This window comes from Numenius arquata, chromosome 8, assembly GCF_964106895.1.
Source record: "Numenius arquata chromosome 8, bNumArq3.hap1.1, whole genome shotgun sequence".
In the NCBI taxonomy this organism is placed as follows: domain Eukaryota; kingdom Metazoa; phylum Chordata; class Aves; order Charadriiformes; family Scolopacidae; genus Numenius; species Numenius arquata.
The window spans coordinates 30,622,621-30,639,527 of NC_133583.1; the positions used below are offsets into that span (position 1 = coordinate 30,622,621).

At 36.4% G+C, this 16,907-nt stretch overlaps 1 protein-coding gene across 2 annotated transcripts in view; it reads left to right on the forward strand.

Moving 5' to 3' along the window:
• The window catches only part of RABGAP1L (RAB GTPase activating protein 1 like), a 257,373-nt gene that overhangs the window by 139,267 nt on the left and 101,199 nt on the right, over positions 1-16,907 (forward strand). For both annotated transcript variants that reach the window (XM_074152248.1, XM_074152246.1), the window contains 2 exons: positions 4,061-4,174; positions 14,040-14,114. In XM_074152248.1, coding sequence (XP_074008349.1) covers positions 4,061-4,174; positions 14,040-14,114 — 189 coding nt within the window. The remainder of the gene's footprint in view (positions 1-4,060; positions 4,175-14,039; positions 14,115-16,907) is intronic.

Here is a 16,907-nt window from a genome sequence, read left to right on the forward strand (position 1 = left end):
TATTATTTTTCATTGTGTAACCTTGTGCCTTACTGTATACCATTCAGAACAGGATTTGAGGATGAAGTTATTATTTTCCTCTTTGGCATTTCTGTAGGACTCTATCACTACAGTATTTCAGTGCTTCAGATGTTAATTGATTTTCATAACACCCCACTGAGATGGGGAATTATTATTAACCAGGGAAATAGAGCACAAGGAGATTGAGGTCAGAAGTACTGCTCAATTTGAAAGCTGGGTTTGAGGCACCTGTGACCCGCTTTTTTTTTTTTTTTTTTTTAATATTCACAGAAAACTCTTGAATTTCTTTAATTGCAACTGTAAATAATTTCGCATTTCTCCGTATTGAGTCAACAGCTGTAATAGAGGCAGCTGTATAGTAAGGAGAACTCAGGTGACCACTCTTGGAATTTTTTGCATAAGTGATGTGTCTGGTTTCATGTAAAAACTTTTGAGCAGAAGTTGGGGAAAGGATCTGAGTCTTAGCACAGCACTGAGATGTTATGACCCAAGAGATTTTTCTTTATTACATTTTTTCTGACTCATACCGTACTTATCCTCCAATTCCTGTGACAAAGGAAGCAAGGATCTACCTACAGGCATCTCTTCTACTCCCTGACCATACGTAATTCATCACCAGAGTGGGTACACTCGGGCCGACAAATGAGCAGAGGTTCTTTTTGGAGAGTCTGTGAAATGTTCTTAATTAAAAAATGATTCCTGATGTACATGCATAGAGGTTGCCCTATGTTTCTTAATTTTGAGTGCCTATGTACCCTTGATTTTCTTTTAACATTGATTTAATATAAACAGTTTTCAGTTCTCTTCTGTATTTCTGTGTCAGTCTGCCTTCTGGCATCAAATGTCCACATTCAGCAGTGTCCTAATAGTTTAAAATGGCAGCAGTGTCAAGGAGTCAGTATCCAGTAGAGTTGCTTCACAGTTGCAGAAGTTTAGCTGTTTTAAAAGTGAGACGACTCAAAGTAGAGAGCTTGTTCAGTAGGATGTCAGCTGTCATGTAGTTGACATGTGAAGATAATTCCTTTCCTCAGTAGAATATTGTTTCTCTGAGTTGGCAGCGCAGAAATGATTATTAGAATCAAGAAAGATCATTAAAACTGAGTGCTTTGATAGCCATCTCACCTCAGCTTTTTTTCATAAGAAATTAACTAATCATGACTTTCAGAAGAATAAAAATCCTCTGAAAATGTGAATTAGGATAACCGTAAACTCATCTGCTTTGGTGCTCCCGAGAACAGTGCTATCAACAAATTCTATCTGGAAAAAAGATAGAAACTTACCAAAATGTTTTCAATATATTTTAAGAAGTAATTCTACACTGATCTTCACTCTAGTCTCATTTCTTGCTTCTCTTAGATTATGGGTTTATTCTATTTCAGATGGATGTTGTCTTTTGAGAAGGAGTTAATTATCCTGTCTTTCAGTTTAAATTTTATTTTGGGTCAATTTAATTGTTTTCCTCTAGTTTTTTAGAAGCGTCTGTTGTTAATAATGCTGAATGAAGACTCTGCTTCAGGCTCCTTTTAACTCGGTAAAAGTGAATTTGCGTTTGGGTCTTTAGACAAATATTTTTGGTCCTACCGGAGACATCTATCTTGTTGACTTCTATGTGCTCTATGTTGGCCTCTCAGTTCAAGAAAAGACAGAAATAGAGGAAAGTCAAACACAATCTCCCTGCTTGACAGAAAAGCGATGTATGTTCTGGATGTGGTGACCTTCCCATAACTGTCTTTTAAATGCCTGGATCTTTTCAAATTTGTGCTGAAGAATTAACGTAACAGATTTGTATGATGGACTTGGTAACTGTGCTGTACTGGTAGATCTTGTTTAAGGCATTTCCTCACAATGTAACGAAATCATCAGATCAATCTGGGAGGAAGACTGCAATTATTTAGCCTCTCTTGTGTTGGAAAGCCATGTAAATGAAAATACTCATTAAAGCAGTCTAATTAGAGAACTGCTTATTATTAAATTTTTATTATTATTCTGTGTTTTATTGCATGTGATTTAGACTGTGTGGTTACTTTCGATCGCTAATGGTTGCATAATGCTTACATATCCTGAAAAACATGATGGTAACCTGGTGAACACACAAAAGCGTGTTTATTTTCTCCAGCAGTACCGGTTAGCATAATAAAAACATCACCTCTTTTTGTAAGCTTTCCTTTTCTTAGCACATAACAATATGCCTGGCATTTTACAAAATACAGATCATGTTACTGTCTTGTACTAAAGATGTTATTGTCAAGCAAAGGGAAAGCAACAGTTGAGATCACAGAAAATTAGGACATCATAAGTGAATAAATTGATGATGGCAAAGATTCGGAGAACTTCAGGGAGAGATTTGAGAGAGAAGGTGGGGTAAGACTTCTATGTGCAAAAAACTGGAAGATTGGGCTAAGTGCGGAGAGGGATGGTGGGGCAAGATGAAGCCATAGTTTAACATGGAGTATTGAGAGAATCAAAGGGAATGAGAAGACAGACGAGAACAGAAGAAAATTAGATTAAAGAAATAAACACCACAATCTTGGTTTTTTACTTAACTGAGTGCTGTTCGAAAGCATTTAAATTTAAAGTGACGTTTATGCTGCTTGCGTCTATAGCTGTTTTCTTACCTGCCACTGAAGTGACAGGAACTTTCCATCTCTGAGGTAGTCTGATAGAGCCCAGGGTGATGTCTTTATGTGTATTAGTCATGGATGGGTCCAAAAGGAAACCATAGTTGGGAATTGCTGTGGTCTTCTAGCTAAGCCCTCACAGGCAGCTGCATTATGGTATGGTATAGGCTCACCATAGAGCCTTTATGGGGTTAGGAGACATCCTAAATTTGGGAGATTACCTGGTTGCTGACTCCAGCAAGCACAAAGAAGCTTTTTAATGGAGAGTCCTGGATTACAAACTGCAATCTGAGGGTTTAGAAGTTTTTCTATAACACAGGTATTTTGTTTTCAAGGTAAAAATATTTATAAGGATCTAAGTTGGAGGTAAGGATTCTGTTGGTTTCTCCTGTAGGGGGTTACAAAGGTAATAAAGAAAAGCACCATTTGATACTTACCGACTTAAAGGTATTATCTCTCACTGAGGGCAAGTGGAACCCAAAGATAGTTGATTAGCTGTTGTAGTTCCAGCTCTGACATTCCAGCTCATACACATATTTTTCAGGTCTGATTGCAATGATTTCCATCTTTTTATAGAAATGCAGCATCGTAAGCAATTGCTTCTTTATCTACAGAGCTGGGTATGTCTAGGGAACAACTCAGTTGCCTAAACGTGGGCATTTGGTGTCATTTTAGCTGTCTTTGGATATACAGATTATCCACATGGATCTTACAGAGATGATGCAGCACTTACAGCAGACTTTTATCCTTCTGTGGTAGCAGCTGCTTCACCAGGCAGGATTATCTTTGGTCTTCTAAAATGGCATTGGACAACAAGGTTTTGGCACCTGAACTCATCCCTAGTTGTAAAAATGTAATTGAATTGGAGATGGTAGCAGGCAAAGGTATGGGATTTGTCTGAAAGTATAACATTTTCAGGTACTTCTGTTTTTGTTCTTTTAAAGACCACTCAATGGTAAACTTGGAACATTTTTAAGTAATAGTTCTAATTTGTAATTAGCACAGGTTTTATGGTAAATTGATACACATATTAAATTAATACCTCTGAGCTTGCAAGAGAGAGACAGTCTAATTTTCTTTTTTTTTTTTTCTTTACTCCCGGAGGAATGCAGTAAGCATACGTTCAGTGGTAAAAATGCACCTACAATTAAATAACTAGTCATTTCCTGTGAGTTTTAAAGTTGAACTGCAAGCCTGAAGGACAGAAAACATGCCACGTTGCTCTTGTTAAACTGTCAAATTATTACTGCATATGAGACTAGAGGATTTTCAGTTTCTTCTCAAAGCATATTTAGGGGATGAGTCAGTAAAGCAGTTATCTAATGGGTCCATGTTAACTGCACATAGAGTTTTATATTCTGTTACGTTTAATTAAACTGTTACCAGGCTAATACTTTGGGATTTTTATCTCTTTTTCACAGGATTCTGCTCAAGAGAGTGTCATTACACGAGATATTCATCGTACATTTCCAGCACATGATTATTTCAAAGATACAGAAGGAGACGGTCAGGAATCTCTATACAAAATCTGTAAGGTACAGTCAGTACTCTGAATTTTAAAGTGTGTTCCATATTTTGCTGTGACTGTATTTTGCCCTACTAACCCTGTTCTGATCCAAGTCACTAATCAATAAGATTTTAAAGCTTTATTTAGATTGCATGTGGAGAGTGTAGTGTTTCTGCAGTGCTGAATATCCTGAAGTACTTTTTATAACCTCGCATTTTGTATCTCCTGAGATGCATATGAGAAGAGCAAGGGTCAAGCTAGCTTTGCTAATGGGCAGTTGGATATCAGAGATCTGCTTCAGTAGACGTGTGATGTAATAGAACTTTTTTTGCTCTGCTGGTAGAGAGGTTTGCAGAGGAAGAGAAACCTTCAGAGCAAGCTCTGCTATGAGGTTTAGCAAGAATGTCTCTAGATCATTACTTAGAGAATGTTAACTTACCTTTCCACAAGCAATTTGTGTATATAGTGTTTCACTCATAGCTCTCAGATTGTGTATGATCAAAGAATAATCTATTTTTTTCCAATTTGCACATGGGAAAGTTGATGTACTAAATGAACAGATTTCTACAGCTTGTACAGACAGACTGGTTGCTCAGGGGAGATCCAGAAGGTAGAATATTGCAGGTAGATAGACAGTTCTCTGGCTGTCAGTTGCACATTTTATTGTGTTTCTGGAAGACAGTTTTCATTTTACATTTTTTTCTACATGTTGAATGAATGATTGCCTTAGACATAGCCATTTCCACTTCCCTTCCTTTTCCTTGTTACTCTGTTTCCACCTCCAGTTCATTAATAGACAGAAATGATGGAGTTGTCATAACAAGCAGAAAAGAGTGTCCTGCCTTCGGGTTATAATGATACGTATTCCTGTTCTCTGGATAAATTCTGTGGTGATACAGAATCCTATTCAAACAATAATTTGGACAACTGTTAAATATAGCTGTTCAGGTTACATATATTGAAGTTCAATTAAAAAAAAAAAATTAAAAATGAAGGAGCAGAGAGAACTTTGAACCAATTACATAGATTTCTCATGAATCTTGGAGGGCTATAAGAAAACAGTTCCTGTGCCAATCTTTGAAAAGAATAACTAGGACAATGCAGGTAATTATGGACTTGTCAGTTTGATATCAGTGAAGTGAAAAATGATGGAGTAGCATTCAGCTTATCAAGAATTAAATGTGAGAAGTATGTTATAATGAAAGCCTATGAGTTTACTGAAAATAGATCTTGACAAGCTAATACCAAAAAAAAAAGGAAATACAGGTTTCATTGGTGAAGGTGATTTTATCAAAATTCTGTAGATCGTGTAGTTTGTAATGCAAAAAAAAAAAAGTGTAATTGCTGGATAAGTTAGAACATGAACAAGGTACACATTAAAGAATTAAAAACTGGCTAGCTGGCAGGTTACTAAACATCAGCACTGAATAAGTGTATTTCAAACAAGGCGTCACAAAGATCACTTGTTCGATGTACTCTGATTAGTCACCTAAAAGAAAACAGAAAAATCACTTCTGATAAATATATCTTGATGACACAGAGAAAAATGGAGTGGTAAATAATGAGGTGTTAAAGGATGTATAGACAGATGAATCTTGTGTAGGAATAGATTGACTTGAGTAACTCAGTATTTTACAGCTGCTGCAGCTGCTTTTGCTTACTGTGTCCAGAATTAAAGGTGACTACTTCTGCACTGGAAAGAACCTGTAGAAGTTCTGTGAGGATGATGAAAGGATTTGGGAAAGAAAAACTCTTTCTCATGAATGAGTATCTCAGTCTATTTTGTTTAGTAAAGAGAAGATAAAGGAATGAATCTGTCTGAAGTGGAAGTGACTTAGAGGAATTAGCTGCCCAGCAGGCAGCTTCACAGACAGAGATTTCAGACCTTCCCAGGTTTTCTGTAGTACAAGTGGAGAATTCCACTTGTCTTCCAAAGCTGGGAGCCTTCTATGCTCTCAGGGCCTCTACTGCTTCTGCAGAGGTGGTTGCTGCAGATATTGCTCCTCTCATTCCTCAGGTTTCTTGAAGTATCTAGATCAGAGGCCTGTTGGTGTGTACATCAAGTTGAGGACTGCTTGTCCCTTGAAGCATTTTCTATTTATCTGCAGTTGAATGACCTCTGCCACTTTGCCACTTTCTCTTGATACGAACACATTCTGCGTAGCATCTTTGCAGTCAGCTTTTAATTTACTGCTTCAAACAGCTTTGTCTCATCAGCAGCCTTTCTTACTATGCTATTTTTATGTGTTCTATATGATTTGTGAATATGTTCAACAGCATCAGCCCTAGCACGTCTTGCTGTAAGGTGGTGTGAGTGACCTCACCCTCATTCTGTAGGTGAGAACTGACTGTTTATTCCTGCCTTTTGCTTTCTGTCCTTTAATCAATTATTTGAGTGCATAAGAGGACCTTCTATGGCAGCTTAGTTCCCTAAAAAGCCATTGGGAAGGGGTCTTGTTGAAGGCTTTCTAAAAATCCTGCTAGACTCTGTTGACTGCTTTATTCTTTTATGTGCTCATTGGTTCAAAGAAGGATTTGGGAAGCATTGCTTCCTGGAAGAACAGCCATATCCAATCTTTAACATTGAATTATTCATAAGTTTACTGATTTTATTCTTGACAGTTTATACCTACTTGCCAGTATGAAGATTAGATCCAACTGCTGTGTGGATTTTTAGGCAGCTCCTTTTTCTTCATCCTTGCACTGTTTTCTTAAGTGGCTGTGGCTCTGTTCTTCAAATGACCTGTCTATGGCCGGGTCTAACTGGACCTTGAGTTTATGATTGATGTGGTGAGTTTTAGAGAAAAACTGTTAAAATCTAACTAATTTGGTTTTAAACTTGTCATTCCATAAGTTAAAAAAAAATAAAAATCAGTGTTGAGAGTACTATCATGGCTGTTTTATATTACTAGAATAACTTTTATCAGAGGTGCTGTGCACTCATGCCCTTCTTCTAATATGAAAGCAAGATATTTGAAGAATGGGATTATTGAATAAGGCTAGAAAAGGTCTGTCCTCAAGTTTGAGGGTAGAAAGCTGACGAGCATTTTCTTCATGCCCCACTGAAATGAGAGATGATCTGAGCTGTCAGATAAAAAGGAAAACCATTAAAAGCTCTCTGCCTCATTTTAACGGGTCTGTCAGTTTTAGTTCTCTCTCTTAATCTCTTCTTCAGAACAGTAGGAAATCAGGAAAGATGGAAACTTTTTTGGTTGCAGAACATCTATGTGGCAAAGTATCTAAAAATAAACCTTAAGGCTGACAATGGTAATAAGGAATGAAAGAGTTTCAGATTCTAGATTGGAGATTTCACTTGGGGGACACTGCATAAGCTAGATTTGCACAGAGCAAACATCTTTGGGAAGATAGTTCTGTTTCTTGCACTCTTTCTGTTTAAATACCATGTGAATTCTAGCTGTATTTAAAAAGCTCATTCTCTGCGTTACAATGCATAACAGAATAGTACTCTCGACCTACTTCCATGCGTGCATATGTAGTTAACAGCTCAATGCTCCAGGGAATCAAAGCACTTGGCAGAAATAGTCCTCTCAACTGTTTGGAGCGTATGCAGTGCAGAATTTAACGTGAGATGTGTTTTCTCTAATTTTTTTGATTAAAGTAACTCCTATTCGACAACCAACCACTGTGACTTTAATAGGAGAAAGGTAGTATGTTGTGGGGAAATCAATCAGGTTAGCTCAGTGAGTGTTCTTACAGGACACACTGGAAAAATAGACACAACGTTTCCCTGTTTTTCTGAAAATGGTTGTATTGCTTTTCAGAGATTCTAAGTTGATGTTAGTATTTTGCTGTAAACAAGGGCATTACGGAAGGATATGTATCATTTGTATCATGACATATTTATTTATTTAACACTTATATCCTTGGTTGATCAAATTTGTAATTTTTTCCTAATCTCAGTCATAATCGCCTGAATGTTTTACGCGCAGGATCAGTTATAGCTGGTTTACTGTGAAACAAAACACTCCGTTTTAGTCATCGTTCCAACGTCTGTCTGTTTGTTGGTACCCACATTAGTAGAAGGAATAATAAACTGTTTTCCTATCAAAGCTAATACTGAATGGGCTCCAATATGGGGTTTTTTGGCTTTCTTTGCTGTATAATTGAAATGTGAAAATGTCTTTGAGTTGCTCTTCTGTGACCAGTAGCTTCTATACTGCGATAAGCTGCGAATGATGGGTTATTCTTCTGCTCATCCTTCAGCATGGCAGAACTGCTCCTTAGTGCTGTCCTATAAACTGATTGTCTAACTTTCAACCTTTTTTCACATTTTCATTTCCATTTCATTGCATCATCTTTTTTCAGATGATCACCTCTTCTCAGCATCCGCATATTCTTCCACACCTTTGAATCCTTAGTATCTCCTCAGATGTACAAATGGGAAGTTTCAGTATGTGTCCACTTTGGTTTAATTATTTGTCAGTGAGCAGATCTTTTTCTTTCCTATAGGAGTCTATTTGCCAATTTTAGAGTAAACATAGGAGCATAAACAGAATCAGTTAAGAATTGTTTTTCATCTATTTTTAGTTGTTTATTTTCTTTGCTCCTGGGTTGAAGAGTAATTTTAGTAAATATTGTTGTCTTGTTTCATGCAAAGGATTTTTAATGTTATCTTATCTTCTCCCATTTGCATATTAATAAGGTTCCTTCTCTGTGCATCTGTGCTCAGCAAGGAAGCAGTAGTACTGCTCTTGCATATGGGGTTTCTGCTGAGACTGTACTAGTGAAAAGGTCAGGATTTTGAATCTTGAATGCTAGAAAGAGAGTGAAGTCTTCAGTATGCTCAGAGGCCTGCCTGAATAAATGTGAAGATTTCTTCATTCTCTCAGCCCTTATAGCTCTGGGGGAGGCATATTGTATAACACACATGTGCCTCTCCCTGATACTCAATAAATGAGTAACTAATTTCTAAAAATACAGTTTTCAGTTAACACAGAGATTCCTTGTATAATATGATACATCCTAAATGCTGCAGTCACAGGAGTATTGTTACTTTCAGACTGTTAGCCTTATAATAAATTTAGATACAGGGTTTTAAATTTTACTATCACTAAAATTATTCATCGACCAAGTGTGTCATAAAATACCTTGTTGCCTGAGAAGTCTGCATCAAAGTATAGATGTTTTCTTGAGACAGTCTGTTTTTCAGACACCATGTAAGTCTTTTAACTCTACTAAAACAGACTTCAGCACAGAGCTGTGCCTGTATCAAATATTGAGTAGATTCCCTGCATAGTCTCTTATCATTTTGTTAGCGACACAAAGTAACGAGAGCAGATCAAGCTTGTAATTCTCCCCCCAAAAAGTTGCATTCAATTCCTGTAACGTTTTCCTTTTTCCTGGGGCACAGATGCTGGATCTCTCTTATAGCTGTCAACAAGCATTGTGCCAGTGTGTGCCTGTCGCTTGTTGGGAGAAGTGAGCGTTGCCTGTGCCAGGAGACATTATTACTGACAAGAGAGATACCGTTACTGCGGACGAGAGATGGAGATCTGTAGAGCCTCTGCTCATGCCTTTCCCTCTGCACTGCTCTGAAGTGTAGGGGGGCAGGCAGGGAGAGGAATGAAAGCTCTGGCAAATGTAAGACCTTTGTATGAGGCAGACATGAAAGAAATACTATTTATGAGCTCTTTTTAGTTTCTAATATAATTGTAATGCTTCGTTTCTAATGTCAGTGAGTTACTCTGTAAAGGCAAGTTGGCAATGTGATTGTAAGCTCATTATTTGCTAATTAGTTTTTCACATCTTGTTGCTTTAAGCACATTTGAACCTTTGGCAAATATAAGCAGGCATTTTCATGCTTATGATGATGCAAAATGATGAAAACCATTTCATTCTGGAATTTGAGACGTATACTCCCTACTCCTGCTTTTTAGAAACTGTCGGGACTTACACATAGTAGTAGCAGAAATCTCAAATCTGAGGTTTTAAATTCAAATCAGCAACCTTTCCATTCATCTTTCAAGTGCTACTTGGAATTTTTATATCTGCAGAAGATCCTGATCTCAGGAGATTTTCCTGCAGTAATTATTTTAGAGGAGAATTTCTGTCCATCTTTAGACTCTTCATTCACTTTCCCAGGAAGCAGGTGGTTCTCTGTCATCAACTTTATTTGAGGAGACTCTGTTGCTTCCAAAGTATTCACTTTCTAATGATGTTGTACTTATAACTGCACAGTAGTTCTTCTCTTCAGAAGACAGATAACTATTAAAAAGATGTTTTAATTCTCTAGGTGAGATCTTCATTTAGTTAAAATGAATGAAAGTAGGCTTCAAGGCAGAATCTTCATTAAGTCCCATTTATGAGACGGAGAATATTTAAAATCTCAGTTAACTGGAGAATTGTGATTGGAGGTTCCCCAAGAGCTTAAGAAAATAATAACTTGAAAGACTGCAAAATTGTTGAAGGTTGTCATGGGGAAAAATCCCATTCTCTTGAAATTACAAAGTTACAGTGACTGCAATGGCAATAGGGATTTTGGGATTTTGCTTTGTTTTCGTATTTCATGTGGAAAGACAAAGTTAATGCTCCTCAGTCCCTTAAAAGCATAACTCTTAAATAATTAATCTTAGATCTTTTCTTAATAATATGATATTGTGGTGATATCTGTAGGCAGCACCCTTATTTTTGAGGCTGTTTTGGTTAATTACATTATATTTCAGTAATATCAAGTCCCATAGGTTACTTAAAACTAAAAAAGTGTATTTGGAAATGTAACATGCATAAAGCTTCAAAAATCTCTTTGCTTTGGGCAAATACAATGAAATCATGTAGATTTAGAGACTTCATTAAAAAATAAATCTTTAGTTGCCAGGATTATGATGCTTTGACTTAACAGCAGAATCTTTCTCGGTTTGATCTAATTCTCAAGCCAAACTGAAGTTAGTATCTATGTATCTAATAACAGCTGCTTGTGAAGATCTGGTTTTGGTGATGGACCTAGTGGAAATTAATTTCAAAAAGCAAACAGATGAAGCAGTTAATATTTTCTTCCTAGTTGTTAGTTGCTTCAAAGATTTGTTAATGGTGATGTTCTTTTAATGGGGCCCTCAGACATTTTTCTCTCTTATATACTATGTATATCTGTGTCTACTAAGTAATTTGAAATATTTTTTTTAGACCAAATTGTCCAGTACTCATTGATTTTTAGTTCTACGTATCACCTCTTTTTACAGATTTTTAAAATAAATTTTACAAATTTTACAAAATTTAGTAAGCGAATTAATGGTTTACCAGTTTAGTGATTCCCACCCCTCCAACCCCACCCAAGGTTTTGAGCGAATACTGTCTGTTCTTAATAAATTTTTATTATTTTTATTCCTTTTAATTTAGCATCTCTTCTGATACTCAGTTGGAGACAGATCCTTCAACACATCCCCTCTTAGAAATGGTTCCAGCAGGATGACAACCCCTGTGATTCTTCTGTAATAAAACAGACACAAGGAAAGTTCATGAGGATTTTCTGCTGTAGTTGTACTTAAACTTTTCTACCTTGATCATGTATTTTCCAAGTAGAGGCTTTGCCTTCCTGCTCTGGATGTGTTTGAAATGGATTTATTGATGGTTTTAATGTGTTTAGGAAGTTGATTATGAGAACATTTCTTGGCCTTCCTTCATATTTTTATGTTCAATATGCAGAGTGAGGCTTTTTTTTGCACCCTCCCCATTTTCCCTCTTTTGCCATAATTTTAACTTCTTTCACAATCTCAAATGGAGTATTTTTTTATTTCTGGAAAATTTCTTAACTTTTTAATCTATGTCAGTTTTGAAGGCAGTTTATTTGCTCAAGTGTGTTGATTTCTCAATAGTTATTTTAAAACTTGTTTGAATTAATTTATTGTTGTTTTCAGCAAATTATTAGCTATTGTGCTAATAAGGCTTTTTACAACGGAGAATACACCCATGCGTTAATAATTCACTATTAATTTTTCATCCTGGAGTTTTTTATAGGAAAATAGAAGTGTTTTACTATAATACGAAGAAATCACAGATCAGATTTGTAATTTGTAATTCTGCATATTTGTTTCTAAGTAGAGTTGGCCTTTCAAAAGCAGAAATAATACTTCTTTTAAGAATGCTACAGAAATAAGTATTAGGCATCTATAAACTGATGGATTTTGGGAACAAATAGATAAAGATGATGATGATGATTAACCAGTAGATGATTCTCATTAGTCATATGCAATATTAATTTGAGTGTCGAAAGTAATTTCTCTTAATTCAGTACTTAGTAGCTAAAGAGTAATTTTAAATTAGCTTTTTCCTTTTTTTCCAGTTCGAAGTTTTTTGTCTGCTGTTGTACACTTCTGGAGTTGATTTTGTGGGTAGAGCTGGTTTAAGCTACTAAGCAGATTGTAATGGCTCATTAATTTTTTTTTTCCCAATAATTTATATGACTAGTCTTGTATTTGCTTGACCACTGAAACTGAGCAATGGATTGGGATTATTTTCACTCGGATTCTAACTAATCCCATCTAACATACTTCAAAAGAATGACAAATAATATAGACAAATGGTAAAGAGCTGTAAATTCAGTTTTTCACAAAGCTACAAACGTATTAGGAAATGTATGGATGACTTGATTATAAACAGTGACCTTTAAAGGAATACTCAGGCTATATTCCTTACAGAAATCTCTTATAGAATCATTGCAGAATTCCTTGTAAATATTTCTTTCTTAGGCTTTGCTCATCGGAATGAGAAAGGAAAGGGGGTTTAAAGACTTTAAATATATTTTGGCCTCGATTTCAACATTTCTGGCAGAAACTATTTGCAATTATGTTAATACTGTTGGCCGGAAGAGAGTCACGTCTCTTTTTGAGTCACAGTTCTCACCTTTTGAGTCACCTTTGAAATATTGCACAGTAGATCCCCATGGGCTTGGTTTCCCCAGCATACCTGACATTGTTTATTTGCAGTCTCTCTGTGCTTCGTGCCTGTGAACTTGCAATCTTGATTTCCTTCAAGACTTAAAAAGAAGAAGATAAGCAGAGTGTTCCAGTTCAAAACGTTCTCATCTGTAAACAGTCTTGGAAGTGGTGTGGGAGCAAAGTGGATCTTCTGATTCATGTGACTTGTTCCTCCCCGTAGCTCTGACCTTGCGCTTTTGTTTTCCCTGGCTGTAACCTTAGTACCTTGCATATTCTCTCAGGATGTGTCTCTCTCCGATGTCAGTCCTGGTGCTGCTTATACTTTCTCAAGTTTCCTCAAATTCTTAACATCTTCTGGCATCTCTTTAAAAACAGTATCTGGCGTCTTCTCTCGGGAAAGTAAGAGGGAAGGAAAGGTTGGTTATTTTTGTTTTGTTTTTTTAAGAGTGAAAAAAAAATATAGTATGTCAGTCATACCATAGGAAAATGAGTCTTGTTCATTCTTCAGCATAATAAGGACATGGAAGAACTGTTTCTGATGAAATTTTCAGGCTAGAGTGGTTCTCGGTGGTTTTCCAACAATCAGCCGTAGGTCCTATACTTGTATGATGTCAGACTTGTTTTTCCAAAAACAAACAAGCACTTTCCACACTACACAAACTAACCTGGTCTTCATATCATATTAGTTATGTCATTAAAATTACAACATTACTGACCTCAGCAGAATTGTCCTTGATTTAGAAGAAGGAAATTGCATCCAACTCTTTTCATGCTGTTTGAAAAATAAAAATTTACAAATATGGCACCTATGGAAAATGGAGGGTGACCTGTAGATGTTTTCTTAAGTGCCCTGAAAGCCTATGCAAGAATGGTTACAGTTTCGCTCCCTTTATTATTTTAGCCTGCGTAGTATTACTTATTCTGCATAGCTCAGTGATTATAATACATTTTGATAATGCCCACATGCATTTTAAATATATGTTGACTTTTGTTTTTTTCTAGGCATACTCCGTCTATGATGAAGACATTGGCTATTGCCAGGGACAGTCTTTCCTTGCAGCTGTGCTTCTTCTTCATGTGAGTTAATTGCAAAATGAAAGCTTTGATATTTGAAACCAAAGCAGCTTTAAAATCAGTACTGTAACATGCTATTTGACAGATATTTACTGTTGTTTATTTGTCTGTATTCATTTTCCTCTTGTTACGTTTTGGCAAATAGTGACTAATGGTTTCTATTTTTATGAATGCAGATCTCCTTTATCTTGGAGAAATCCGTTAAATTGTCAAGTACTTCCATGTCAAAACCTGAAACTGAGTTGTTACATGTTAATCTTTTCTTTTAATTTAGTTGTCGTGTAGGTGAACTCCCTTTGTGTTTATGGGGAATTTAATTTTGGTAGATATTCTCAGAGTAGCTAACCCGAGCAAGCAATCTCATTAATTTTCAGTGAGACTTTTTCTCCTAGGGACATTTTATAATATCTTTTGAGTGAAAGCTGAATTTTAACCTTGACGTTTTAGCCTGTAACCAAAAACTATACAAACTTTGATCTGTTGCTTCCTATATATACACGTGTGTATGTATAAAGATAGATAAATAAACAACTTTTATATTTGCAAGATGCTTTAACTTTGATGTATCAGTGGAAAAGCAGCAGATTCAAGTAGTGTGGATATCGTAAAGAATATCTGAATGAGCCACCCAAAACCCTAATGACAACTCAGGCTCTTGCCTGCTTTTTCTGTCAGGCTTAATTAATAATTTATTAATCATGGTTGAAATACATTTCAGATTGTGATTTTGAGTCAGCTGTTGGTGATATATATGTTACACATACACCTCCTAAAGCATCTAGAACTCAAATTCAGATTATTTCAAGTTGTAATTCCTAGTGAGATCTGTGACACCTTGAGGACTTAAGGAGAATGATACACAGTGACGGTGTTAGAGAGAAGCTTTAGATTCTTTAAGGATAAACCTGAATTAGTCACACTATTGCAATCCCACATATTATCTTATCTAACAGTTATTTTGCAATTAACTTTTTACCCAAAGAAGGACTTTTAAGTTCCACTGAATAATAAGCCATTTTCAATACCAGAGTTGTTTAGAAATGAGTGGGTGTCACATTCTTAACATTTGATTAATACTTCAGCTCCTCTCGGTTGTGTGCTGTCATTACTATAGAGAACCACCTCTGTTTCTAATGTTTTTGGAGTTAGAAGAAATTGCACTGTACACAGGGAATACTAAATGGCAATTACCCTCATTTTAATGTGCCCTTTATAACATTTGCTCTCATAATAGGATATTAAACTGAAATAATCAAAGAAAGGGGGGAAGGGAAGCAGTCTCAATGAGCTCATGTAAGTTGGGAGCTTCCCAGGATGTCCTCAAGCTCTTGTTTTTCTCAAATTCTCCAACCAATCTGTATGCTGTGGATGCTTGTAAGAACCTCTCTAACTCTTCTATCTGTGCATGGATTTCCAGACCCCTTCCTTTCCCTTTTTTCTGGGACAGGATATCCTTTATCTTCAGTGTAGATACATTTCAGGGATGGTTGAGTAGCCTGAACCTCCATCCTGGCTTTTTGTGATTTTGCTGCTTTGGTGAAATTCCCATCAAAGGTGAGCAGGTAACTCCTAATCATGGGGGGACGGTGTTGCCAACTCTAATCATTTTACTGTAAGTCTCGCAGTATTTGACTTTTTTTTTCTTGTTGTCTACTTCTCAGAGGCATTGCTCTGTGAAAAACTAAAATTTTAAAAAATGGTAAATTTCTGGCTTTTGTGATTCCAAAGAAAAGACAGAACAGGGCAAATATCTAAGTGCTAAAAATCAGAACGGAAGCACCAAAAAGATAGTTTGTTTAAAATAAATACAAAAATGAAAACTTGATTTTTATGATTTTGAATTCTTGGGGTTGGTAATACTGGGGAACTTCCATCCACTGAGAGCGAGGACTTAGTGGCCTCTGCCTGTAAATGACTTTAGCCTATTATTCACCTCTGTTCCCTCTCCCTGTCTTGGAGGAGGAACGATTGTCAATGCACGTGTGTCTGAGCATGCAAGGTAGGTGTGCTTGTGCATGAGCATCTGTCATTTTATTAGAAATAATTGTTACCTTGAAGAAAAAAAAAAAAAAAAAAAGAAATTTGCGTTCATCTTACTATAGAGCAGATTCAAGGCTTTTGGTCAGGGTGAAATTATTTTTTCCCTTTCCTTTGTCTGCAGCTTTTATCCACTGTCAGTGGGGATCATTCCATCCAGATAAAATTGTGATAAAGAGCTTTGAGATTCCTAAGAGGTTGTCCCAGGCAGATCTAGCCTGGACAGGTAGCTAGCAGCTGATCTGGCAGTTCTTTATGCTAACTAGTTACTTTCATATGTGCTGTCTGAAAATGAAAGTGTCTGCCCATGGCCCTGGAGACAGGCCACAATCATAGGCAGAACCATAAAAGATGAAAACCTGGAGGTAAATACCAAGAGACTAAAATTCTCTTTGAAGAAAATACTGAGCTTTTATCTATTGCTGATATTTGATAAGGGGTTGGCAAGAGGCTGAATGAGTGAATATACTAAAAGGTCAAGAGTTGTCATTCTTGATACTCAATAATTGTTTTCATTTGTTACAATCAGGTGCCTGCAAAAGAAAGGTTGTTTTTAAATGTGATTGAAAACCTGATTCAGGGTCTGCGGTGACTCCGCTTTTGCCTTTCTTATTATTGTGATACCTGAAGGCATGGGAGAGGGGGGATATGTGTCTTATCCGTGGAGGTTTGATGACACAGGGCTTCCCACAAATTTGATGTTCAGTGGACTCAAGCCAAAAAATGTAGCTGTAGAGTGGCTCACACAGCTTATCCTTT